Source organism: Eubalaena glacialis, chromosome 1 (genome assembly GCF_028564815.1).
Source record: "Eubalaena glacialis isolate mEubGla1 chromosome 1, mEubGla1.1.hap2.+ XY, whole genome shotgun sequence".
Taxonomy (NCBI): Eukaryota; Metazoa; Chordata; class Mammalia; order Artiodactyla; family Balaenidae; genus Eubalaena; species Eubalaena glacialis.
In genome coordinates this window covers 167,077,434-167,104,731 of record NC_083716.1, presented here as the reverse complement: position 1 = coordinate 167,104,731, position 27,298 = coordinate 167,077,434, and the positions used below count along the sequence as shown (strand labels likewise).

The 27,298-nt window shown below is 36.9% G+C and overlaps 1 protein-coding gene across 1 annotated transcript in view; it reads right to left on the bottom strand.

Moving 5' to 3' along the window:
• PKP4 (plakophilin 4) overlaps window positions 1-27,298 on the bottom strand; it is a 243,941-nt gene that overhangs the window by 100,474 nt on the left and 116,169 nt on the right. Inside the window, exon 4 of the mRNA XM_061184041.1 lies at window positions 13,360-13,472. Within this exon, the coding sequence (XP_061040024.1) occupies window positions 13,360-13,472 (113 nt within the window). The remainder of the gene's footprint in view (window positions 1-13,359; window positions 13,473-27,298) is intronic.

The window sequence follows — 27,298 nt, the reverse complement described above, 5'->3', positions numbered from 1 at the left end:
AGAAAATAGAAGCCACTCCAAAGTTTCTACGAAGGAGAGACAAAATAGTGGCAGTGGAGATGGGGCTGGGGGCTAGGGGATTTGTACTTGTCTTTGTATAGCAAGCAGTTTTGATATAGACTGTGTCTATCTGGAGCGGTGGAGTGGAGGTAAGTGGGTTGCCCAAGTCTTCTCAAACGAATTCTTGACACCCCAGTGGAAAACCAATAGAATAAAACTATTTTTAGGAGAAAATATCATCTTAATGTTAAAATCAGGTGTACAATAATAATAAAAACCAAAGCAAACTAAAACATAAAAACAAACCTCGTGGAAACCCTTGAACAATAAGCAGATAATGGGTATAAAACATCGACTTGCACAAATGTTTATTATATAATAGGTGCTCAATGGCTATTGTTCTCTTCCCTCTAATATAATTACAAAGAAGTATTTTCACCAAAGGATATGAGAATCAAAGACACCAAAGCAAGGCCTCCCTGGATAGAGCCAGGACAATGTAATCTGATCCACACACTGCTCTTCAAAAATAAAAATAATAAAATATAGACATATATTTTATGCTGCTACTAAGGTACTTTGTCATATGGCTAAATTACACACAATGTTCCCTTCTACTAGACTGGAAATTCCAGGCTTCTGTATCTTTGTATCTCTACAATAAAGCAAAAGCATAACTATTTACTGAGTGAATTTAGAGAAGACATCATAAACCTTTGCAAAATAAAATAAATGCAGTCACTAAAGGAAATGTGGACATAGAAAGAGAAAGGAATGTTAGTATAATCTGTTTGGGCAGATTTGGAGAATTCAAGATCCATTATTATATATCACATATAGAGGGTTGTTTCTCCTACATACTTGTCATAATACTAAAGATTTATATTCTAAAAATAGATTAATATGGTATACTTTGTGTTGTGATGTACCAAGTCCTGTACTATTATTTTAGATGTTATTGATATATCCCAGAGTTATTTCGATAAAACTAATGATAGAACCAAAAAAAAATAAATAAACCAAATTACTCATTAGAAAAATGGGCAAAGGATATGACTAGAAGAGGAAATGCAAATGGATCATAAGGATATGAAAAGATATTTAACCCGACTAGTCATCAAGAAAATGCAAAGTAAAATGAGATAACATTAGATTGGTAAAATTTAAAGACCCTGCCTAATATTAAATGTTGGCCAAAAAAGAAAATAGGGAGAGAAAGAGAGAGAACCTGGAACTTTTTCACACATTGCTTGAGGGGGTGCAATTGTTGAGGTACCTGAGAAAGCAGTTCAGCAAGATCTAGAAAAATTGAAAACATGCATTCATTATGCCCGAAGTATCCTACTTCTAATGATACCTCTTCTAGAACCTCACACATGTAAACCAGGAGATAAGTCTCCAAATGTTCACTGCTGCATTACTTAAAATACTTAAAAGTGGAACTTAAATGTTCTTCAATAGGGGAATGGACAAACAGTTTAATATCCTATGACATAAATATATAACAGCAGTTAAAAAATAAACTAAATCTACACACATCAATATGAATAGATCTCAAACATTGAGTAGAGAAATCAAGATGCATAATGACACACAAATTATACCATTTGTGTATGTTAAAAAAGCACACAAAACATGGGCCATGGATGTATGTGATGTATGTATATTATATAAAAGTACACAAAGTAAGACTATATACTAGTTAATGCCTATTGGGAAGGGAGAGTGGGGCAAAGAGGTCTTGAATTTTATGTTTAATATATTTTTATATAAAAAAGCCAAAATGATGAATTATCGACGCTTTTCAATTCTGGGATGTACTTAAATTTTTGTTATATCATTCTCTGTACTTTTTAGTATTTTTCACATTTCTCAAGATATAGATTAAAAAGTACAAAATAAGTAATAAGAAAATATAGGATTAAAGTAATTATTAATTCCTATAAAGCAGTAAAGGTAAATTTTTCCAAAAAGCATCCTGATATATACTATGTGGTCTATTTAAATTACCTTATAATTTATCAAAATATACACATGGTTAAAAAAAACCTAATGACTAAGAGTGGGGACTAGTAATATAATTCTTGTATTGATTCAATAATTCATCATTGTTACATATTTTAGGAATAGTAATTATAGAATGCAAACTATGAAAAAGTACAGAAAATGAAATAATGTTATTTAAATTAAAACAGTTCTTTAATAAATAAATAATGGCATGGTACATATATTTTAGATGCATGGGCTTCTGAATTTTAAAAAGTATTTTCCTCTTCATTAATTAGGAAAATTCATACAGCTGGGCTGCCTCCATATTTAACCAAATGTATTAAAATAGTCTTAATCTGAAACTTTGATGCTATAGACTTTGAACTATAAACGTGATCTCTTTTTGTGGTTCCTTCTAACCATATCTCCAACTTAACATTTTAAGATGCTCAGTTTAAGAAACAGGTAATTCATTTTGAAATATTTATTCACTATGATTAAGACATTTTGTTGTATAATGTTCTAGGTCCATAAAAGATTCTAATATTTATGAAAACTACTTGGCTTAAAATTCAAATTCAACATGGTCACATTCTTAGGTTAAAACAGGTTACCTTAATGGAATACTGGTTTAATTACCTTGGGCTCATGCCCTACATAAGACTTAGTTTATGTACGTTTAATTCAAATGTGTAGAGATAGTTGCCACTTGGATTTGTATGTCCCAGATGAAACAGGCTTGTGATCACAATGGCAATGTGCAGTAGCAATTAAAATGCTTTTTGGAAGAACTGTGCTTGAGCAAACTGCTCCAGAAAACGACTTCTGGAGAGATGCAGGTCAGCCACAGACTCATTTGTATCTTTCAGATGTGTTACTCTTTACTGTGTTAACACAGGAGAGTTGCATCATAAACATTCAGTGTCACTAAATTTGCTCAGAAGAGCATCCATTTAATAAATATTCACTGTAGAGATCCCAAAGAGGGTTCCTGATAATTACATGCAAATATCAAATAGTTTATTCTTCATTTAGTCTGAATTCCAAATGAACATAAAGAGCTTTTATTTGTTTGACTGTTAAGAGTCACTAGTGACCAAATACAATACTAAGAAAGGAAATCTGATGAACTATATTCTGATAAACATCAGAGGACTCCCAAATAGCTTACCTACTATGCACTTAAAACTAACTCAACTAGCTCAGCAATATACAGGGATTTACCATAACAGAGAGCAACGGAGAAAGAAAAGAAGGCGAGCCCCTGTGAGGGAGTAGGAGGATGGATAGAAAGGCTAAGGGGAATCCTTACTACTCTCAGTGCCTCTCCCCAGCCCCAAACTAAGAATGCCTGGAGCAAAACCCTTGGGATTTTCCCCTCTTAAAACCTGAGACATAGTAGCATTATTCTCAATTACCAAAAAGTGGAAACAACACAAATGTCCATTAGGTGATAAAAGAATAAACAAAATGTGGTATATCCATACACTGGAATATTATTTGGAAATAAAAAAGGATGAAGAACTGATACATGTTATAACATGGATGAACCTTGAAATTATCATGCTAAGTGAAAGAAGCCAGTCACAAAAGGCTATATATTGTATGATGCCATATACAGGAAATGTCCAGAAGAGGCAAGCCCATAGGGACAGAAAATAGATCATTGGTTCTCAGGGGCTGGCGGGGGAAGGAAAAATGGGGAAGGAGTGCTAATGGGTAGAAGGCTTCTTTTTGGGATGGTGAAAATGTTCTAAAATTAGATAGTGGTGATGATTGCACAGCTCTATGAATATACTAAAAAATACTGAATCATATCCTTTAAAAGTATGAAGTTTATGATATATGAAATATATCTCAATAAAACTATTATATAAAAAACTCGGGTTTTGGCCAGTGAGAGCACTGAAGGTCAAAGGGACAGAACTTTATCAAGCATCTTCCTGAAGCAGTACATTAAATAAGTAATAAGCTGTCAAAACACAAACATTCAATCTTTGCAAAGACTCTTCATTTTTAAAGAATGTTTCATTTGAGAAAGTTTATTTCACAATGACTTAAAAATATTTGCTGAAGAAAAGACCTGACCCATGAAAAAGGCTTTTCGGCTACTGTCAGCCCTACGGCATTTTTAGAATTTTTAATAGTATCAATGGAAGCCTGATGGGCACTAGCAGATGATCCTATAAAGTGTAAAAAAAAAAAAGTCTGAATGGTAGTAAGGAATCAAATCTTTTCATTAAAAAATAACAGAGTTCTTTTCTTAAATGGCAATAAGAAGACTATTTGTCAAGATTGTATGACTTTTTTGAAACCATAAAGAATTCTATTTTAGCAGAGCTTTAAACTAACTGAAAAGGGAAAGATAATCTTAGGAAGAGTGTGAAGTTATTTAATTTTAATATTGCCACCCATTTCCCCCCTCATTCAGTTGATAGATATGGACAGGATTTTTCTCAGGGTCTAAAGTAACTGCCTAACACCAATGGCAGTCAGCTAAAGGACAGACAATGTGAAGGGGCCAACTGCTTCCAAATGGCATAAACAAATTTTAAAACAATGTGCAAAAAATCAAAACAAAAATTTAAAACTAAGCTTCAATTCCAAAAGTTGTCATTAGTGTTTTCTACAATTAATAAAAGGTCCATCTTTTAAGTATCTCTTTTTGACTTCAATATAAATGAAAATTTAGTGCTTCATCTTAAGGAGCAGACAAGCTATGATTTACTTACAAGATAAAATATGTGGAACCAATTTCTCTGTCCCAAAGAAATAATCTTTCTCCTTTACCACCTACAACTTACCTAGAAGTAAGTGAGAAGTGAAGTTTCTGTTTCTGGGCAATGGTAAGATTCTAAGCCTGTTATCAGAAATAGTTTTGAAATTCTGTACTATAAAATTTCAGAAAGAATTTCTTGAATTCTGAGATGATCGTATTTATATTTACTGACTTTTCAATTTGAACTATATTTTCTTCTCCTTCCACAGTTTCTGTTACCCAAGCTGAACCACTAGTGTAATGTCTCTGCCTAGATGAAACACGCAACACAGGCCATGTCTGGTACACTCGAAGACTGAATGTGCCTTGCAGTAGTTCCCCTGGCCAAGTCCCCTGCACCCACCGAGTGCAGCTTGCCATGGGAAGGCTGTAGTGACCTCTAACCACCGCTAAATTAGCATCCCTTTGGTGCGTCTCCAAGCTACTTTTCTCCTTGAGAATTCCTCAGACAGGTGGGAGCCATTCAAAGTTAGAACTGGCATATCAAAGTGGGACTTTAGGAACAAGATAAAAAGTTGGCCGGAGGGAATAATCTCACACTTAAATTTTTTTTGAAGAGAATGAAATGTGGCAAACTTTAAAAAGTGGTTGCCTCTTTTTTCGGGTTAATGGAAATGTTCTACATTTCAATCATGATGGTGGTTATACAACTACATGCCAAACTGCCAAAAATCGTAAAACTGTATGCTACAAAGGGTGAATTTTACTGTAAGTAAATTACACTTCAATAAACCGGACCTAAAAATAAAGTGGTTATCTCTGAATGGTAGAATTACAATTTTTCTCTTTATACTTTCTTGAACTTTACAAATTGGCTAAAATGAACATTACGTAACTCCAGTCAGTCAAAAAGTTAGAATACTGCTTTGGTCACACTTGTCCCCTTCTGTGCCCTTGGGAGTGTAGGTAGGCAGGGGAAGTCCCCTTGCTGTCACCCCATCCAGTGAAGTCTAAAGCAGGCTAAGGTGAGAGAAACACTCCATTGATGATACTGCAAAGAGAAAAAGAATAAATCCTACATTCATCAAAATTTGGATTTGAAGGTTGTTGCTTACCCCATGGGGGGCAAGAGGTTTAAAGGGCATTATTTTCCTCTGAGGTGCCTGTGCTATGAGCTTCTCCTGAGATGCGCTGTACATACCTCTGCATCCCCTGAGGACCATTTCTGTTGCTAAGGCATGCACAACGTGCACCTGCACGGTGACCTGCAACACAGGACCTCTCACATCTTGGTACCCATTGCCACCCATGACTCTAAAAAGCTCTGCAGACAGAAGTCATCATGGCAGGCTGCTTGCTTGGAGAACCCGAAATTGATCCATCCATCTACATATGCTAACTATCATCCTCCAGCCAAACTGGAGCAACAGAATTGGCCTCCTGGAGAACTGCTTTTAGCTAAGCTGCTTTTCCATCCATTTATATTGTATTTAACAACAAAAGAAAGAACCGCTATGAGTCTGATTTTATAATTTAGAAACTACCGAGGACACCGTTTGCCTCATCATGCAGTGCTCTCAACAGCAACTCACAAGAGAAACCACTCAAGTCTCAGCCCCAGGGACAGTAAATCCTCCCGAGCAACCTGGTTTGTTTTTATCTTCCAGACACTTTGAATCATGTAATTCATTAGTGTTTTTTTCTTTAGCCTGGCTACCAGGACACTCAGAGCCAAAGTGGCTCTCTACTTTTAGCCAATGCATGGAATATTAACAACATATATTTTGTATACTATTTTAACCTTGGCTTCATCTTATTTTTCTAGTCTTTATTTTATCTTTGCCCCAATTCCCTCACTCCATTGTTGGCTTTTGTGTTTTCTAAAAATGTTCCAAATACATGTGGAGAGGTAAAATATTAAATAGTACATAGATAACTGTAGTGTACTCAGTACAAATGCAGAAATGCTGTAACTTTTCAATAAACTGATTCCACACCCTACTTTCTATGAGGTGAAATACTGAATACATAAATAACTATAGTACACTCAAAACAAATGCAGAAAATCGGTATTTTCTCCTTTAACTGATCCCAAGGCCCACTTTAAATGAGGTAAAAAATTAAATATATAAATATCTATACTATACTCAGTATAAATACAGAAAAGATATAATTTATTGACTATTTCTATAGCCTATCTTTAATCAGGTGAAATATTAAAATAGATGACTATTAAATACACAGGTAACTATAGTGTACTTGGTACAAAGGCAGAAAGTCTGTAGCTTCTCTATTAACTAATCCCATAGCTTCCCTTCAGGGTTTCTCAATTTGCAGTGATTATTTGTGGTCTGATATATCATCTTTGGGTACAAGCACCATCAATTCCAGATTAAGGATCATTATATATTGATATTGCTGGTGTTATTACTTGCGTTATTAATGCTTTTTTGCAGTAAATAAACCAAATAAAAATCATATTAGAAATGGGGTTTTTTATGGCTACTTTGTTTAGAAGACTACTACTTCCAAAGAGTCATTAATAGAAAACCTAGCAATCATTTTAATTTTTGATAAAGGAGTCAAGAATATACAATGGAGAAAAGATAGCCTCTCCAATAAGTGGTGTTGGGAAAACTGGACAGCTACATGTAAAAGAACGAAATTAGAACACTCCCTAACACCATACACAAAAATAAACTCAAAATGGATTAAAGACCTAAATGTAAGGCCAGACACTATAAAACTCTTAGAGGAAAACATAGGCAGAACACTCTATGACATACATCACAGCAAGATCCTTTTTGACCCAGCTCCTAGAGAAATGGAAATAAAAACAAAAATAAACAAATGGGACCTAATGAAATTTAAAAGCTTTTGCACAGCAAAGGAAACCATAAACAAGACGAAAAGACAACCCTCAAAATGGGAGAAAATATTTGCAAATGAAGCGACTGACAAAGGATTAATCTCCAAAATTTACAAGCAGCTCAATATCAAAAAAACAAACAACCCAATCCAAAAACAGGCAGAAGACCTAAATAGACATTTCTCCAAAGAAGATATACAGATTGCCAACAAACACATGAAAGAATGCTCAACATCACTAATCATTAGAGAAATGCAAATCAAAACTACAATGAAGTATCACTTCACACCAGTCAGAATGGCCATCATCAAAATATCTACAGACAATAAATGCTGGAGAGGGTGTGGAGAAAAGAGAACCCTCTTGCACTGTTGGTGGGAATGTAAATTGATACAGCCCCTATGGAGAACAGTATGGAGGTTCCTTATAAAACTAAAAATAGAACTACCATACGACCCAGCAATCCCACTACTGGGCATATATACCCTGAGAAAACCATAATTCAAAAAGAGTCATGTACCACAGTGTTCACTGCAGCACTATTTACAATAGCCAGGACATGGAAGCAACCTAAGTGTCCTTCGACAGATGAATGGATAAAGAAGATGTGGCACATATATACAAGGGAATATTACTCAGCCATAAAAAGAAACGAAATTGAGTTATTTGCAGTGAGGTGGATGGACCTAGAGTCTGTAATACAGAGTGAAGTAAGTCAGAAAGAGGAAAACAAATACCGTATGCTAACACATATATATCGAATCTAAAAAGAAAAAAAAAATGGTTCTGAAGAACCTAGGGGCAGGACAGGAATAAGACACAGAAGTAGAAAATGGACTTGAGGACACGGGGAGGGGGAAGGGTAAGCTGGGATGAAGTGAGAGAGTGGCATGGACTTATATATACTACCAAATGTAAAATAGATAGCTAGTGGGAAGCAGTCACATAGCACAGGGAGATCAGCTCAGTGCTTTGTGACCACCTAGAGGGGTGGGATAGGGAGGGTGGGAGGGAGACGCAAGAGGGAGGAGATATGGGGATATATGTATATGTACAGCTGATTCACTTTGTTATAAAGCAGAAACTAACACATCATTGTAAAGCAATTATACTCCAATAAAGATGTTAAAAAAAGAAAACCTAGCAATCATTTTAATCATTAAGATTTTTTTTAACGTTCTCAGCAAGGTATATTGCAAGTGAACTGCCAAAGGCAGCTGTGCAGCTCACTTTTTAGGACATTTCCTAAATAAATACATGCAGAGGCCCAGTTTCCGTACTGTAAAATGGGAACATGTCATGGCAGGGTTAAAATTTATCTTTGGTACTGCAAGTGTGAGGAAACCAAATTGCTGGGCTTTAGAGCCATTCGGGAGAGGGCTCTACAGTATATTATTTAGTACAATATTAGAGTCATTAATTAAATAGGACCTCATGCCACCGTCTACTCCTTCTTCACAGGGTGAGGCCAACATGGCAAGAACTTTGGACAACTGAAAAAGTAAATCAAAGTATGCTTTTCTTTACCCTTCGAGATCATATCTGGACTAGGAAAAATAAAATCTTACAGATCACCTTACCAACTCTGACACAGGATCTAAATCAAACAATATGAAAGATAACCAGTTTTCAAATCCCCCATCTTGCTGACTGAACTTACTCCCATGTAAGAAGGACCTGAATCCAAAGGAAGTTTCCTGGCTGGAAGCACTGATAGCACTTATAATTTTCCTTCAGCAAATCAGAAATGGCTGATGGGAAAGAGGGCTGGGGTCTGAGAGCTATTTTCTGTATCTTTCGATTCTGGTTCTGAGACTGAGGGTGGGGACTGACAGGCACAAGGGGGATCTCTCAAGTGACACAATAAAAACCTATGCTCCCTTCACTAACACTGTTTTCTAATGGGCTCTTGCCAGTGTGTAAACCTGGTGGTCACAGAGCAGAGTTCTTCTTAAGGTCCACCGAAAAGCACACTGAAACATGTGAAGAAGGCAGATATGAGAAAGGGTGAATGCCAAGTAGGTGACCTAATGGTAAAGCATCCTTTCCTGAGGAACTTAAATCACACTGGGCTGAAGTTTCATTATTTATTCAATGAACACTTAGCAGGGTGCCTGCCTGCTGAGCCCCAGGCACTGTGCCAGGGCTGCGGTGAGCTTTAGCACCTCATAGGAGGCTAATACAGGCACGGAGGAACAGTTATGAGAGTTCGGATGAAGAGAGATGACTTTCCTGGAGAACTGTGGGAAAGGCTGTACGAACGGGTTAGCACTTAGCTGGGGGCATCAAGAATACATGAGAATCCAACATGAGACGGGAGTAGGGCAATCAAAGTGGATCAATTATCATTCCAACCAGAGTTCACTGAATAAAGAAACCCACCTTACTCATAACCGTTAAGATTCCATAATAGATTCCTGTCTTGCTGCCTGGCCTCTCTTCTTTCTGACCTACACCCTACACTATCAGGACAACTGCTTCCCACTACAGCAATGTGTTTCAACCTGTCTCCTTTACAGACCTAATGAAGGTGACACTCATCATCACCTGGTTCCCGGTTCTCCACAATCAAATGCCAGCTTTACTCTTCCAACCTCGTAAGCCACTAGGTCCTTTTAGTACACATCCTAGAAACTACCAAGCCTCTTGGAACTCCAGTACCGCAGTGCGAGATCATACACATTTCTGCGCATACTTTCTCTCTTTCTCTGGTCAGCCCGGTTTCCATTTCTGCAGGACCCACTCACTCACTCGACATTGTCTGACTGAGCCTCAGTGCCATGCCAGGTGCCAAGCTGGGCACTGAGATCCAGACACAAAGCTCCAAATCACTGACAATAAGTATTACTCACAATATGTATTTTACTAACAGATTTTTAATGAACCTATGGAATTAGCTAATTCAAACTATATAACCCTAAAATTATTTAATATTTTAAAGCATTTACTACAGAAAATAATCTAACAGCCATGCATATATCAACAACCCCCTTGCTTAACAGATATCAATATTAATATTTTTTGTTATGTTTGTTCCACATGGCAGTCTTAAATAAAATGTTACAGATTTGGCTAAAGCCGAATTCCTGATAGCTTCCTCCTCCCCTTCGTCCCTACAGGTACCACTATCTTAAAGTGGTGTCATCCCGAAATATTTTTTATACTTCTACTAGAGATGCACTGATTCGTAAACAAAATCAAACACTATTTAAATTCAGAATTATGTATATTTTAAAATATTCCTAAAGATAACCTATACCTATTGTTTTGCAACTTGTAGTTTTCACTCGCAAGTCTGTTCTGCAAAGATGTCCACATTGATACATGTAGTTATTTCGTTTTAATGGCTCTTGAGTTTACTTATCCACAGTTTACTTCCCATTTCTATCCTGATTCAAATTTTTTACTTTTGCAAATAATGTTACAATAAGCATCTTTGTACCTGTCTTCCTGTGCATACCTGTCAGACTTTCTCCAATGATATCAAGTTCTTAAAGTTTTAAATCCTGCTCTCCTGCTTGCTGATTCGTACTCATCCTTGAGTTTTTTTGACTTGAGTTTTTTATTATCTGATCGTGAGCTCATCTTTGGTGATGTCAGTTTCTCAGCTGGGGATTCCTGAACAATGCGTACAGTTACATTTGGGCTCCAGACCCACATGCCGTGCAAGCCTGGGGTTGTCCAAGGGTGCAGCTTTTGAGGGTCATGGCTTAATGCAGTGTTCCCAAGTTCAAGTCTACGACCATGAGCACATAAGGCCTCACTCTTTGGTCCCTGCAGGGGTATTAAACCTAAGACTCCAGTGCTTTGTTGGGGGCTTGACAGTGCCCAGGCCTCCTGCACTGGCAGCTCAAATGCTTGTGGCTCTGGCTTTTGGTTCTCTATTTCTAGTACCTGGGGATTTTCCTTTCTCCTTTGCCATTTTCTCTAGGTATTGACTTGTATTATTGACATATCAAGTATCTCTAGGAGTTTACCGAGAAAAGTTCTATGTTTGTTTAATTGGCAAAATTGTCAGAATAAACGCCTTAACTGAATTCTTTAAATACTGATTTAATTTTTCTAATAGTGTAAAATTATATTTGAAAAAATCTGGAAATATATAACACCACATTATTTAGCTTGTGAACTGCTCTTTTTGGTGCTAAACATTCAGATATCCTTTAAAAAAACTGGGTAAAATTAAAACAAATTTTTGTTTTGACAATTTTAACTTTCTTGATAAATTATCTAATTGAGGAGTACAAAGCTAGAGGTAGAAATTTTTGATTTGTAATTTTACACCTTGCTTATAATTTCTCTTCCTATAAAAAACTGCCTGGATGTCTTAAAAATGATCACATAATTTGATATCTGTGTTTTGAAAGTTTTCTTGATCTTATTTGCATGCTTTATGCCGTACTAAACATACTAATGTGCATAACTGTTAAGGGTCAAAGATTAAAAAATTCATGACAATTTTATCTGCCTAATAATTTTAAATTCATAGCAATCAGCTGGGAAAGACAAACTACAGACAGCATTGTATTCACCAAGAAGGATTTTTTGGCTATGAATAATAGAAGATACTGAGAAATACAACAATTACAATGTTAGAAACAACTGAAAGACAAGTTACTATGGGCACGTACCTACTTAGGATTAAACAAACTAAGCTTAAAAATGCAAGCAACAGAAGTATTTTATGGTAGGCTTTATTGGAATATGTAAATACTAAAAAAGAAACCCACAGATTGTGTAAGCAGTGATTTCACCATTTGGAGTTGTGGCAGTAATTTTTATTCTAATGATATTTTAAATAGCATAAGAGGCTATTTAAATATAAAATACTTGTGATTAAATGTGTTTTTTTTCCAGTAATATACTGGTTTTGCATTTACTATATATTTTTTTAAATTAATTTTTATTGGTGTATAGTTGCTTTACAATGTTGTGTTAGTTTCTACCGTACAGCAAAATGTATCAGCTATACATATACATATATACCCTCTTTTTTGGATTTCCTTCCCATTTAGGTCACCACAGTGCACTAAGTAGAGTTCCCTGTGCTATACAGTATGTTCTCATTAGTTATCTATTTCATACATAGTAGTGTATATACGTCAATCCCAATCTCCCAATTCGTCCCACCCTCCTTCCCCCCTTGGTATCCATACATTTGTTCTCTACATCTGTGTCTCTATTTCTCCTTTGCAAATAAGATCATCTATACCATTTTTCTAGATTCCACATATATGCATTAATATACGATATTTGTTTTTCTCTTTCTGACTTACTTCGCATTTACTATATTTGAATACCCAATTATTTCATATAGTAATTATTTCGTATAGTACTTTTTCAGAGTTCTAGAAAACTCCAAGTAAATTGAATGCGTTTTTCAAAGCTAGATAAATGTTATCACTTAGAAATACTTCTTAGTTAAAAAAAATCAATATCAGGTTTTCAAAGCCAATTAGCTTTGCCAAATAATTAGCAATTAATTGTTGAAAACATTCATTAACTTTGTCTACATATAAGAAATCAAATTTCTAAAGGTAGTATAGTAGCTTTTGCTAGAGAGGCATACCAGTGCTGTATAAAACACTTCAAGCACAGGATTGAAGGATAATCAATATTACAAGAGGTTTCTCAAAATTAGAATAAACTGACATTTTTGGTATCAATTTCAGGAAGGCCAGTTAACAGTGACAACACTAAAAGCATCATTTGCTGCATCTAGGACAACTTAATAAGGTGTGACTTGAAGGCGTGTAAGAAAATAGAGCCATTGGCCCTGTACCTGGTGCTGGCGATGCTTGGTGATTCTGCTCCAAGCCTACATCTTTCTAGCTGACTGGCAACAATCTGCCTTTCCACCTCCAGTTCTCGGGTTAGTCGCTGAAACTGAAGCTCCTGTGATTCAAGGAAATAGAAGGCATATAAGGCACCAGGTTTGCTTAGGCAGATACATGAATTCATGTACGTCACAGGAAACACAGGAACATGCCCGTAATGTAACACTACAGTGTGGCCTTACGAGATTAGGGTTTTGAATAGAACTGTGGGCCTAAACAACCTACTGATTTGTAGCTTTTACAAACTTAAAGGCACTAGAATATGTGTCTTCGTTTGAAACTGAAAACATGTAGACCTTATTTGGCCTTTTTTGTTGTTGGTGGTGGTGGTTCTAAATGAGGTCTTCAAACAGTACTTTTGCTCCAGTGATGTATTAAAGTAAGGTTTGCAGAGTCCTCACTCGACGTGCCTACATTAGAGGCACACCAACCAATATAGGCTCTTCATCCTCAACAGCCAATTCTTCCATCCCTCATACTGTATGTTAGCACAACATTAAAAAAAAAAAGAAGTAAATTCCTGTGATGAGAATCACTTGACCATATTTGATACAAAGCCTTTCCATTGTTAAGAAAAAAAATCATTACAATCCCACAAAAAAGTCTTGCTATATTTATCTATAATACACATTTTTTCCTATTGTCACAAATGCATTCATGTGTCACTGCATGAAGGGACAAGAGAAAAAATAATGAAAAAGTCTGGGCCATAATATAGAATTTAAAGTTGTATTAAAAAGCTGGAAAGATTGTCTCAAGAAATTATATTCTACATTCTATGATGCATCATGAAGGCCAGTATTCTATTCTACGAGGAATGTTTTAACATTATTTGTACTTATCTCATTGTTACCTTGACAGGATTTTAATAAATAGAAAGCAGGCCATGCCATAAAATATCTATAAATCAAATCAAGTATACTCTAAAGGCTTTAAGCCACATATAACATCTCCAATAACACCTCAAGCTCCCTTGTGCCATATTAACTCCTTACAAGTCTACTCAAAGCAAATGTTGAACTGTAAGTGGTTTAATTGGACATTGACTCCTGGTTCAAAATACCAGACAGATGAACCCTAAGTCTAGGAGCTAATCAGAAATAAAACTACCTTAGTTTTGTTTATAATAATAATATTATTGACAACATAATATTATTTATGACAATGTATATTTGCCATGCAAACAAAAATAAGAAACAATTTAATTGAAAAGTGTATTAACTCCCTGTGGAATCAGGCAAATGTGCAGTTACTTGACAGCATTGGCCGTGCAAATTCTACAAACTATTCCTAGAATAATTCTTAAGAAACAGTCCGTGAACTCCTTATTGCTTTCTGGTATTGAGAGTCCTTTTCTAATGAGCCCAGTTGGTGTGGGCGTATAGGGCAGTGCCTGAATGAATAATAGCTGGCCCAATAATGCCGTACAATAGGATCATAATGGGTAAGTGGGACACTGCCTACATCTGCTTAACAATTCCTAGACCACAGGCTTTTGATAAATGTTCGGCAACAAAAGACCAGATAGATAATAATTGCACAACATTCAGTACCAGGCTAAGATCATTGATTTTAAGGACAAATAGTATTATGTTTACTTCACACTTAGTCTTTCTTTGTCCTTAAACAGCATCATAGTTTTTGTGATATGCTTCCATTCTTTCAATTATTTTACTCAGTTGTCTTATTATACACATCTTTTCCTGGAAGACTGGCTGCTTGGATCAAGCTGGGCCAGGAAAGGACCATCAGTGAATCTCAAAATATTCCCCAAGCCATCACATAACTTTTGTGTTCTCAGTTCAGTGGCTACTAGGGATTGAGGGCTGGAGGGTTTTCTTCATTTTGGGATAGCCAAAAGTTACCAGGGTAGGATTGAGGCATGTTTCAAATTAGAACATTAAAAAAATATCCATTCATAGAAAAAAAATACATTTTAGTGGATTTTTAAAATGATATTTGTAGCTGCCTATGGCCTTTTGAGCATCCTTTCAAGGAAATAGTTGGGAAATTTCCTGCTTGAAGGCACAGGTTGGAACTTAATGTCCCATAATTCCTTCCTTTAGAAGCAGAGACAGACGACTTTGGCTTTGCCGAGAAGATGCCAGACTGTGACTTGGATGCTGAAACCAAGACGCTGACATCAGAAAATATATGAAGCTCGTTTTCTCTCTTTCTTTCACATTCTTGCTGTACTCCCTGCAGTAGGACTCAAGGTCAAGTTTCTAACGTGGAAATGACCTCCACACAAACTATGTTTATACTTGGTGGCAGTGGCAGTGTTTACTTGATTTGGACACTGTCCCTGGGAGTTTAGTCTCAAGGTTTGTTCTCCAGTCCTGGCAACAAATGTAGTAATTCACTAATAACCACCTAATAAGCACCTTTTTTCCCCTGCATAATTAGCCATGTCAGTCTCTTTTTCTTGCAACTAGAAACTCTGACTGACATACCGCTAGAAACCATTTACAGTTGTCAAGTTGCTAGAAGAGCCTCTGTACCCACGATGCAGCTACATTTTTTTAGAAGTTGGGTAATTCCTTTAACACTCATGTGAACTGAGTAAAGTCTACACTGTATCCCTCCTGGCTGTGGAACCCATAATATTGAACATCACTGGCTACTTTTATCAAAACCATTTTACCCATTATTTGCCCACACTTTTCACAAGTATGACATCATTAAAGCCCCTAAAGCAGACTCTCAGGAAGCTGTAAAGCATGGAATCTGTAAAGGTTATCTAATACCTGTGGATATTTACAAGTAAAATATATGTATGCTTTGTTATAAAATTATTAATACTACTTCTACAGGATATAAATAAAACTCCCACATGTGACTGGCACCAAGATGAATGAGTAGGATATAAATATTTGACAATTCTGTCTCTACTGGTTTCTTAGACTGACTGACAAGACAGTATTACACAGTCATATAAAAACACATCTAATGATTTCCAAAATAACACTGATTAAGATGATTATGCTGTGATACCATCTATAAATTTTAAATTTTAATATTTTACCCTCTAAACATAGTGTGTGAAGGCTGATCTTTACTGCAGCATCCAAAACTGGGCATCTAAATCATAGGGGGATCCTTTGAGAAGAGCAAGGAAATAATGTTAAAAGCATTTGCCAATGATTAGTACATGACAATTTCCTCTTAAATTCTGTCAAACAAGACCATAATCAAGCTTAGAAAGAAAGTCAAGCCTACTAACATGCTATAAAAGTGGAGTCAGTTCACATGCGTTTGGAAGCTTTTGTTTATATTTACCTCATCTCTCTCAGGTAAGTATATTGATAAATATTCTCTGAGAGTCAAGGGAATAGAAGGAAACAAAGATTCACTTGCATGATCTTGTATGGTAGACAGAAATGCATGGCCCAAGGAGGCCCAAGGAAGGACTCAATACCCCAGTGGTCAGTGCCTTCAGTGGGGCCTCAGCTGCAGAGAATCTCCTTGACCAAGGAAGTTGTACCCTTCTGGGCAGGCTGCATGCAGCCACTGATTGAGATGAGAATATAAAAGCCGGGTCCAGATTTGCTTCAGAGCTTTCCACGGGCTTGACTGCCCGGCATGGTATTTGGACCTCTCCCCTGCCCAAGCCTGCTTTTCCTTGCCCTCACCTCCGCAAGTGCTGATCTATAATAAACATGCATGCAAAACTCCACTTCAGTGAGAACCCAACCTGGGACAGTATTGTTTTTGGATTCCTTTTATATAATGATAGAAGTTTTCTCTCACTCCTAATTTTTCAATACCGTGAGATGCTTTAAATGTACTGAAAAAGTATACACAATAATACAATGAGCTTTGGCAAACCTGATCCAGCTCTAGCAAATCTTAACTATTTTGCTACATTTGCTTCAGGGTTTTTGAGAAATAAAATATTATAGATACAATGGAATCCCCTGGTTTCTTCTTCCTGGATCTTATCTCTCTCTCTTCTTCCCTCTCCAGAAGAAACCATTATCTTGAATTTGGTGTTTAATATTCACATGAATATTTTATATTCTTACTACTCCATATATACAGATCCAATAATAATATATAGTATTGTTTTGCATATTCATACAATTTATATCAATGGTATACTACCCAGTGCTCTGCAGATTGGTTTTATTACGATTTTGAGATGTATCAGTATCAGTACACATAGATCTAGTTCATTTATTTCCATTGCTCAACAGTATTCTATTGTACGACTACAGCACAACATATTTATATGTTCTCATAATGATGAGCCCTTGGGTTGTTTCCAATTTTGTGCAATTATAAGCATACTGCAAAATAAGCATCGCTGTATAAATCATCTTGTGCACATGTGCCAGACCTCTCCAGTAGAGACGTAGACGTGGAATTGTTGGGTTGAAGGCTATGCATATCTTCAAGTTTACTTGACAACGATTATCAAATTACCTTCCAAAATAGTTGTACCAATTTACATTCCAGTCAGCAGTGTATGAGAGCTCCAGTTTCTGTACATTTTCACTGATACCGATTTGCATTTTGGGGCTTAAATTTCCTTCCTTCCTTCCTTCCCTCCTTCCTTCCTTCCTCCCTCCCTCCCTTCCTTCCTTCCCTCCCTCCCTTCCTTTCTTTCTTTGTAATCTGATAGGCATGGGGTGCTACCTTGCATTTATTTTATTTTGTATTTCCTTGCTAATCAACATGTTTTCATATGCTTATTGGCCATTTAGGTACCCTCTCTCACAGGTATCATAAACTCTCAGGGGGATACTTTCCCCCTACTACCAGCACCCAAGCTTGTCCTCTTCTGGGGGACAGGTCTCTCAACACCCTTGTACTAATGCTGTAGCTCTGTAAAGTTTTATGTTTGGGCAAGGGATATCCCATTAGACTCCCCATCTTGGGCAGCCCTCAAAGGGCACATGGCATTTGACATCGAATGGCATGCTCAAGATCACCTAGGTTTGACACATACTTTCAAGGTGGAAGCCGGGTTTACTGCTTACTTAGCTTAGGAGTCCCACTTTCATTTTGGTTTTTGTTTCTGTGAGTACTTTACTTCCTTGGCAGCTCAGCCTTGCTTTTAAAAAGACAATTTAAATACTTTATTCAGTATACATATTTAGTTTCTTTCAGTGGGGAGACTGGTTAGATACAATGGAATCCCCTGGTTTCTTCTTCCTGGATCTTATCTCTCTCTCTTCTTCCAGAAGAGAATATGCCAGAAATGGGAGTCTCCACAGCTTTTTCATATTTTCTCTTAATTTCTCTGAGAATTTCTCAGTATTTCCTTCAATTCACTATTTCTCTGTTTGCCTTGTGAAGGGTTTATCTCAACTATTCTTCACTTTTTTCCAATGACAACGTTTTCCATTTCTGAGACTTCTAGTTGGGTCTTCTTCATACCCACCTGTTCCTGATGCTCATTTGGAGTGAAACCTCTACCTTTACCTAAACTCCAGGTACCTCAGTCCTAAATGAGACCTTAAATTGGTGATTCAGTATTACTTTTAAACAGAAATAATACTGCATACCTAGTCATGTCTCCTGCCACTGGCTTCCAGAAGCGCAGGAAGCTTTCAGCATTAGGTCCTTCCACTCCCATCTCCTTCAATAAGCAGGAAGCGCTCCATCCCAGACCTCAGCTTCAAGGACTCTGGTGCTGGCACTAAAAACAGGGCATACTTCACTCTCTTGTGGCCTCCTAGCCCCTCTCACCTTCATTAAATCCTCACTGATGGCCAGTAGTGACATATCTCCTGACCCTTTCCAACTGTGCCCTATGGAAGCCTCGTTCCAGTTTGCAAATTCTCTGTTTATAAACTCTTCATCTTTTACTCAGAATATTCTCCATCTCAGGGTTACTAAGAAGACTCTCCACCTACAGACTTTAATTGAAATGTAGTTCTTTCCTGAAAATACTGCTTCTTCTGACCTCTCTCTGGTGAAGACTATGCATTCTTCACACATCACAGCTGAGGTGCTCCAGAGAAGGAACCTGGCCTTCCCCTGGCTCCTCACTATCTCTCCTTATTAGCATGAAGTTGTATATAATATTCCTCACTGTCCTCCTGTCAGTAGAATCTGTAATCATATTACCACTTACATTCCTTTTTTTAAGAAAGATTTATTATTTATTTATTTTGGGGGCTGCATCGGGTCTTAGTTGCAGCATGAGGGATCTTCATTGGGACATGTGGGATCTTTCATTGAGGCACGGTCTCTTTGTTGTGGTGCTCGGACTTCTCTCTGGTTGTGGTGTGTGGGTTTTCTCTTCTCTAGTTGTGGCACACGGCTCCAGGGCATGTGGGTTCTGTAGTTGCGGCGCGCGGGCTCCAGAGCGCGTGGGCTCTGTAGTCTGCGGCACGCAGGCTCTCTAGTTGAGGCGCGTGAGCTCAGTAGTTGTGGCACGTGGGCTTAGCTGCCCTGCGGCATGTGGGATCTTAGTTTACTGACCAGGGATCAAACTCGCGTCCCCTGCGTTGGAAGTTGGATTCTTTACCACTGGACCACCAGGGAAGTCTCGTCCACTTACCTTCTTACATTAGTACGCTGTGTTCTCTCTTTCCTTAGATGCTAGAAACAATTATTCTCCCAAACTTGTGCAAAAGCTCATTGGGGGTCATGCCATCCAACTACAGTTGCCCACTTGTATCACTAGCATCTATTTGATTCACTAATTCAGGAGTGGCTACAATAGTTACTACCACTATGATGATGACAATTAAGAAACAGCAGTAGGCATTCCTATCAGGCCATTAGCGATGACACCCTCAACTTCCTGTCCCCACATTTATGTCAATCTTCAGTCCTCTTCCAGGCTTGGTAGAAGGAGTGTCCCCTTCCTGTCTAAGGCCAGACTCTCCATGCCCTCTTGCCTCTTCCAGGATCTTGCTTCTCTTTCCCGAATCGTCAGTGTTTCCTCTCAGTTTAATGCTTAAATCTTCTCATCAGAAAACATCTTCTTGATCTCAGGACTCCTCAATCTCTGTTTCCTTCCCATTTGACCTATACTACCTTTTAGTAAATATTTCTCTTTAAATTGACTCCTTTTTAAGACAAGACAGTATCACCCTAGCATTAAATCATTGAAATCCTGGTTTCTAATGCTTTTATATAATTTTCTTAATATAAATTAAAATACATAATTTTTAAAGATGTTCATCTGTGTATTAAAAACCCATTCACATCACAGTACATGTACAGCACACCAGGGGTCAACATACCTTTCCATGTCTATACATCTCAGCAGGAAAGTACTGAGTACTGGTTAGACTGAAAGAAGTAAACTGACAAGGTCATTATTTGATACAATCAGTGCTTAAGTAAGAAATAATTTTTATTTCAATCACTGTTGCTTAAAGATCTTCCAATAATAAATAATTTACCTTTCTAATTTAGTATGGTGAAAGAGTTTTATATCACTAAAAGATCAACCATCACTGAATAATAATATGTTAGATTTTTAAGGTGCAGAGAATTTCACAGTATATGTCCTATATCAGGATATACTATAGCATTTTTTTTCTCTTTTGCATGTTAAAAAGATGAGTAAATTATGGTCATGATCATATATTTGATGCTCTTGAGTCAGGCCTAGAGAACTACTTCAAAAATGAATATTTAAGAGCTAGTAAGAAATCCTCAAAGCATCCCAGATTCCATTCCCTAATCTAGGCTGATACCAGAACCAAAGCAGTCATATTTTCAAAGGGTCTCTGAACTCTCAACCTTAATAACCATCCACTAGTGCAGAGGTGATCAAATGTCCTGACCTTCTATCACAGTTTACTTAATAATTGACAAGTCTTTATTAAGTCTACTTCGTAGTCACTAAAAACCATATATAATTAATTATAAAAATGTTAAGTATATGATGTTTAACCCCTTTGTACTGACCAGATCCTTCTGTTAAGAAGAAACATTGCCTTTCTCAATCAAACTGTGTTCTCAGATACCAGTGTCCCACTGTCCCATAGGGGTTTAAACCTTCAAGCAGGTTTGAAAAATGCTGCCCAGATGATTCCAAAGCTTGGAGGTTCACAGTGACACTAGCATATTAAAAGTTTTCAGACATCCACCAGTAGGATATCAGCTTACCTTTGTATAACCTGGCAATTCTTTGATTTATTGAAACTAACCACACTTTTTCTTTTTCAAGTAATAACTATTAACATCTCAAGAAACAATACTGTTTTGCAGAACACAACTTAGTCAACACTAAAAATTCAGCTCAGGGAATTCCCTGGTAGTCCAGTGGTTAGGACTCTGAGCTCTCACTGCTGAGGGCACGGGTTCAATCCCCGGTTGGGGAACTAAGATCCCACAAGCCAAAATAAATAAATAAATAAATAAAGATAAAAATTCAGCTCATTTTTATTGTATTTTGGGATGATTGGACTAAGGGGTACTATCCTGTATTCTACATTAAAAATATACCTTACACGTTGGAAAACACAATTTTAATTACTTTGGTCAAGGTTGAATATTTACAAAGGGCCGGTCACCACAAAGGGTTAACCTTCAAATGGCAACTCCTGACCTCACACCACTCTGAAGACAGGAAGGGAATTATTGTTAGGATGTTTCTGCTGGATTAGTTGCTCTAATCTAAGCCCACAGCTTTTTACATTTAGATCTTCTTTAAGATAACAGAAAAACATGAGACACAACCACCAATCTGATTTTTTGTTATACTAGTTAACATTCAAATAGGAGATGATCAACATTCAGATCTTTATTGTTTTATCCTACTATCAAACCACACAGGATTATACCAGGTTTTAGCTTTGATATCTATCCTTCAGTTTTAATGAAGCAGAGAGAATGGCAAAGCTTACCAGATGCTCTAAATTTACATTCTAAACCTCAGGCTCTTATCTGTAACTGTCACCAAAGTTCCTTTATTAGGAAATCAAAATGAAGAGAGGTTTACATTAAAACACACTAATGAAAGCTTTGCTTAGAGCCATACAGAGGAGAAGGCTGAGGCAAACAGGTAAAAGCTCAAGCCTTTCCTACAGCATCACTGATGGCTTTATAAAAAGTTGTCTACCCACCAGTAGCTCACTGGCTCTTAATCTCTTACCTGGCAATCTCTGACCATTGCATGGGCCTGTGTACACCAGTGATGTCCAAATCCACTATCTCTAATCAGATTAAAACTGATGTATTCAATGGTAGTGAACTAAGCATCTCTACTTGAAGGATGAGCATGGCTCACATCTAGCCATACCACCCCCTGCCTCCTGTGTTTTCTCTTTCTCCACTGCAGTGGTCCTCAAAGTACGGGCCCTGAACCAGCAGCATCAGTATCACCTGGAAACTTCTTCGAACCAGAAGGGGTCAGATCCAGCCATTGGTGCTTGAACAGGACCTCAGGAGATTCTCATGCACACAAAAGTTCCAGAATCACTAACCAAATGGAACCACCATTCCCCTTTTACTCAGACTCAAAATGCAAGTGTTTTCATCTTTTCATCATTTTCCCCTTTCTCTTATTCCCCATTTCTCACACATTAAATGGTTTCCCAAATCCTGTCACTCAACCTCTCTACCACTACTGAATCCATTCCCTTCCTTGCCATTCCCACCACTACTACCCTAATTCGGACTGACATTAACTTTAGACTATTGTAATAACCCTGCACTAAGCCTTCTCCCCACCGTGGTGGTGAGGGGTCTTGACTCTGCTTTTCACATTTCTTCCAGATAAATCTGTTGAGGGTATAATACTACTCATCAATAATCTCTGTCCTTTCCTGAGTGTTTCCTGGACTCCAGGCTCTCTGCTAAGCTTTAACATGCATTACATCATTAACTTCTTAGACTGCAAGGTAGTGAAGGTTACCCTCATTCACAGAGGGCTGACTTGACTGAAGTCATTCAAAGCCAAGATTTGAATCACATCAGTCTGACTCCTAACCCCATGGTGTTTACACACCACTGTACACCATGCCCTTCACACCCAACCTGTAGTAAGGTTATCACAGCCTTATTTTAAGACCCTCTGCAGTCTGCCCCAAATACCTTTTTTTCAGTCTCCTGCCACTCCCCTTCATGCATCTGGACAGAACTATTCATAATTTCCTATACTTACCACTCAGAGCTTTTTCTCACCTTGCTCCATCCACCTGAAATATCACCCTCCCGTGTGCCTAGAGTCCTTTATCCAGCCTTTGGGTAAAGCACTTAGTCATTACATGTGCTCCATTTACTAAGCTGAATTCTCCTTAAAGAACAGTGAAATCTATATTTCCTCCATCTAGCTTCTTACAAGACCAAGACAAGAAAATCCTGCTAATTCATTCTGGGTGAATTTTACACATTACACTTTATTTAGTATGTTATAATTGATCATATAAATTTTTAAATTGATTGATTCTTAAGTATTTTTATATAATGACAGGCATAATATATTATGGTTGATCCTTTATGAGGCTCTTAAAGCATTTCAAATGTAATAATAATCACGTGCTTACGACGTAGGTAAGGGAAATTAGAAAAATCAGTGGTACAAAAGGATTTTCTACCTTTAAAGTCACAGAGAGATAAGAAGGCAGAGCTGTAACTAGAACCTGTGTTTCCCTAAATTTTGTTGACTGCTCTTTCAATAAATCAGCTCTATCAGGGATTTCATATTATTCATGGTGACATGGGCAAATAGGTTCTTTTTTAAAAAAAATAACATGCATAATTTCAGTGGCACAGTAGCTTAATACTGTTACTATGACTTACTCCATGCCACTGCTTCCCCTCCCCTCACTTGCTTATAACCTGTTTCCATCTGCCAAATTCCCTGATCTCTCAGGCGTCATACCCTGCCTCTCAGAAAATCAGGAGTTCCCCAGCCTTGACATGACATTTTTGAAAACCTGCCCATCAGTCCACTGACACTTTAAATTATTAAACTAGAAATGCCTTCTTTTATTTCCATTTACCTTCCCTCCTAAAAGTAGAATGTGTGTGTGTATGAATATATGTGTGTGTAAATATAAATGCTAGGTAAGTCTTCTGTTAGTTGAGGTTTTACTAATTTATGTTTACTAGTAGTCAAACAAATATTCAGGAAAAGAGCTACAACATGAAAAATGGATGCCTGGTATCAGTGTCAGTTGTAGTTGTCAACGACAACTCCTGCTGTCATTTTCCAACAAGGTAGGTATTTGGTAGAATTAACATCAAAAACACAAAGGAGATTTCCCTTAAAATGTAATGATTTGATTAGACATTTTTAAAAAATTCATTAAGAAATTATGAAAAATAATAATGACTTAACATTAATAATTTATCTGGTTTTCTAGTACCCAAATATTTCAAAATTAGTAAAACCAGTGATGCATATCACCTAATGTTAGATGTTTATTTCAGAGCTAATTGACTGTGCAGATGATAATAATGCATATAAATCATTATTTGCTGAAATGGAAAAGTGAGAGGAATAAATGACCAACCTCTCACTTCCTCTCTGTGCACTAGTTGTTGCAAACACAACAAAGAATATGAAAAGGATAAGAGAAACAAAAACAAGGCAAAATTTAACCTTCCTTTCTTCAGTAGGTCTAATAAATAGCACTAGGGAATAAGAGGCTAATTTTCAAAATGATTAATTTAAGGTTTGGTTAGTAACTTAATGAAGTGTAATGGGGAAAGAAAACAAATACTGTCTAGTGCAGGTAGCGCTTGTCTTACGATTATACTTTTTAAATTACTAGGCTTACTTCTACAGCTGTTCTTTCTCCTTTGCAGATATTTTAAGACTAAAGTGTGGGGAAGCAAGGAGGTAACTAGAATAAGAATATACATTTATGAGCTGTGCCCTAGTCAGTTAAATGTTTCCCTGAAGAGTCTTGTTACCCAGCCCAAGAGGTATAAGCGGTATTCAATTGTTTTGCCTTTTTAACTTTTTGATTTTTAAATTTTACCTGTACGGCTTCACTAACATCATTTGTTTCTAAACCTCCAGAAATTGTCCTGGGGTTCTTGAGAAATAAGGTTAAGAAAAATCAATGTATTATTGATAACCACAGGACATCTCTAACCTACAGGAAACATTAAAGCCTTAGGACAGAACTGGGGCACATCAATGTGTCTGCATCTAGACTCATGACCATCCTTATTTTCAGGTCCACAAGTGTTTCCATACTCAGTGTCCTCTGTTTTTCTCTGACTCTCCTGCTTTCTCCCCTAACATCCAGCTCTTCTACAGGTGAGCTAAACAGAAAAGCAATTAAAATTTGTTTTAATTTTAAAATTTGTTGTTCCCAATAGCTGTATTTTCCTTACTTAGCTAAAAAAGTGGACAAGTTAAATAAGGTTACTTTTTACTTGTGTTAGGTCTGTATGGCTCTCAGTAGAAAACAAAGAAAAAGAAAAAAGAAAAAAGTTCTTAGAAAAAGGTGCCAGACTTCATTACATTATTTTTATTGTTCATACTAATTTACTTGCCTGAAAGCATCTTGAAATTACCATATTTAGAATTCCTTTTCTCTTGCACATGATATATACTCATGAAATGACACATCTGCTTATGTTTGGAGCAGACATAATTTGATATCAAATGTCTTACTTTCTTATTTTTTGTTAAGTCCTAACACTCGTGGTAATACTAGGTACCACCGAATGAAGGCCAACTGTGGGTCAGGCACTCTACATATTTTTTTCTCTAATCCTTACAAAAGTGCAGGCCACTACTGAGGTGAGCAATCATAGCGTGGGAGAGGCAAAATAAATGACTTGCTCAAGGTCACATAATTAGGAAGTGGAGCGCTGGGAATGCAACTCTAAAATTCTTGCTCTTTCTGTTACAGGAAGCTGAAAAAAATAAGGTTGTCTCATTTTCTATTCCTGAAGGTTTTATTTAGAACTGTATTGACTTTATTGCTTCAAAACATTTTTTCCCAAGTCAAATAAAGCCCTGGAATGTAATAAGAATTAAAGAGCCAGATGCTAGTATATATTGGAACTTAGTAATTACGACAAAGGTAGAATTTCATTCAATGGGAAAAGAACTGCTGGTATAATTAGGGAAAACAAAGCTAGATTACCACCTCAAACCACACACACACACACACACACACACACACACATACATGTTCTATAACAAATGTAGGGGAAAAAACCCACTATATAAAAAGATGACCTAGGAGAATATTTTTTTTTCAGTATCTTTTTTTTAAAAAACTGAAGTATAGTTGATTTACAATGTTGTGATAATTTCTGTTGTACAGCAAAGTGATTCAGTTATACAGTTACACATATATATATACATTCTTTTTTAAAATATTCTTTTCCATTATGGTTTATCAGAGGATATTGAATATAGTTCTCCATGCTATACAGTAGGACCTTGTTTATCCATCCTAAATGTAATAGTTTGCATCCACTAACCCCAAACTCCCAATCCATCCCTCTCCCTCCTCCCTCTCCCTTGGAAACCACAAGTCAGTTCTCTATGTCCGTGAGTCTGTTTGTGTTTCATAGATAGGTTCATTTGTGTCATATTTTAGATTCCACACATAAGTGATAACATATGGTATTTGTCTTTCTCTTTCTGACTTACTTCACTTAGTACGATAATCTCTAGTTGCACACATGTTGCTGCAAATGGCATTATTTCATTCTTTTTTACAGCTGAGTAGTATTCCATTGTATATATGTACCACATCTTCTTTGTCCATTCATCTGTTGATGGACATTTAGGTTGTTTCCATGTCTTGGCTATTGTGAACAGTGCTGCTACGAACATAGGGGTGCATGTATCTTTTTGAATTAGAGTTTTGTCTGGATATGCCCAGGAGTGGGATTGCCTGCTGGATCATAAGGTAATTCTATTTTTAGTTTTCTGAGGAACCTCCATACAGTTTTCCATAATGGCTGAGACCTCCTTAAAGAAGACCTCCTTAAAGA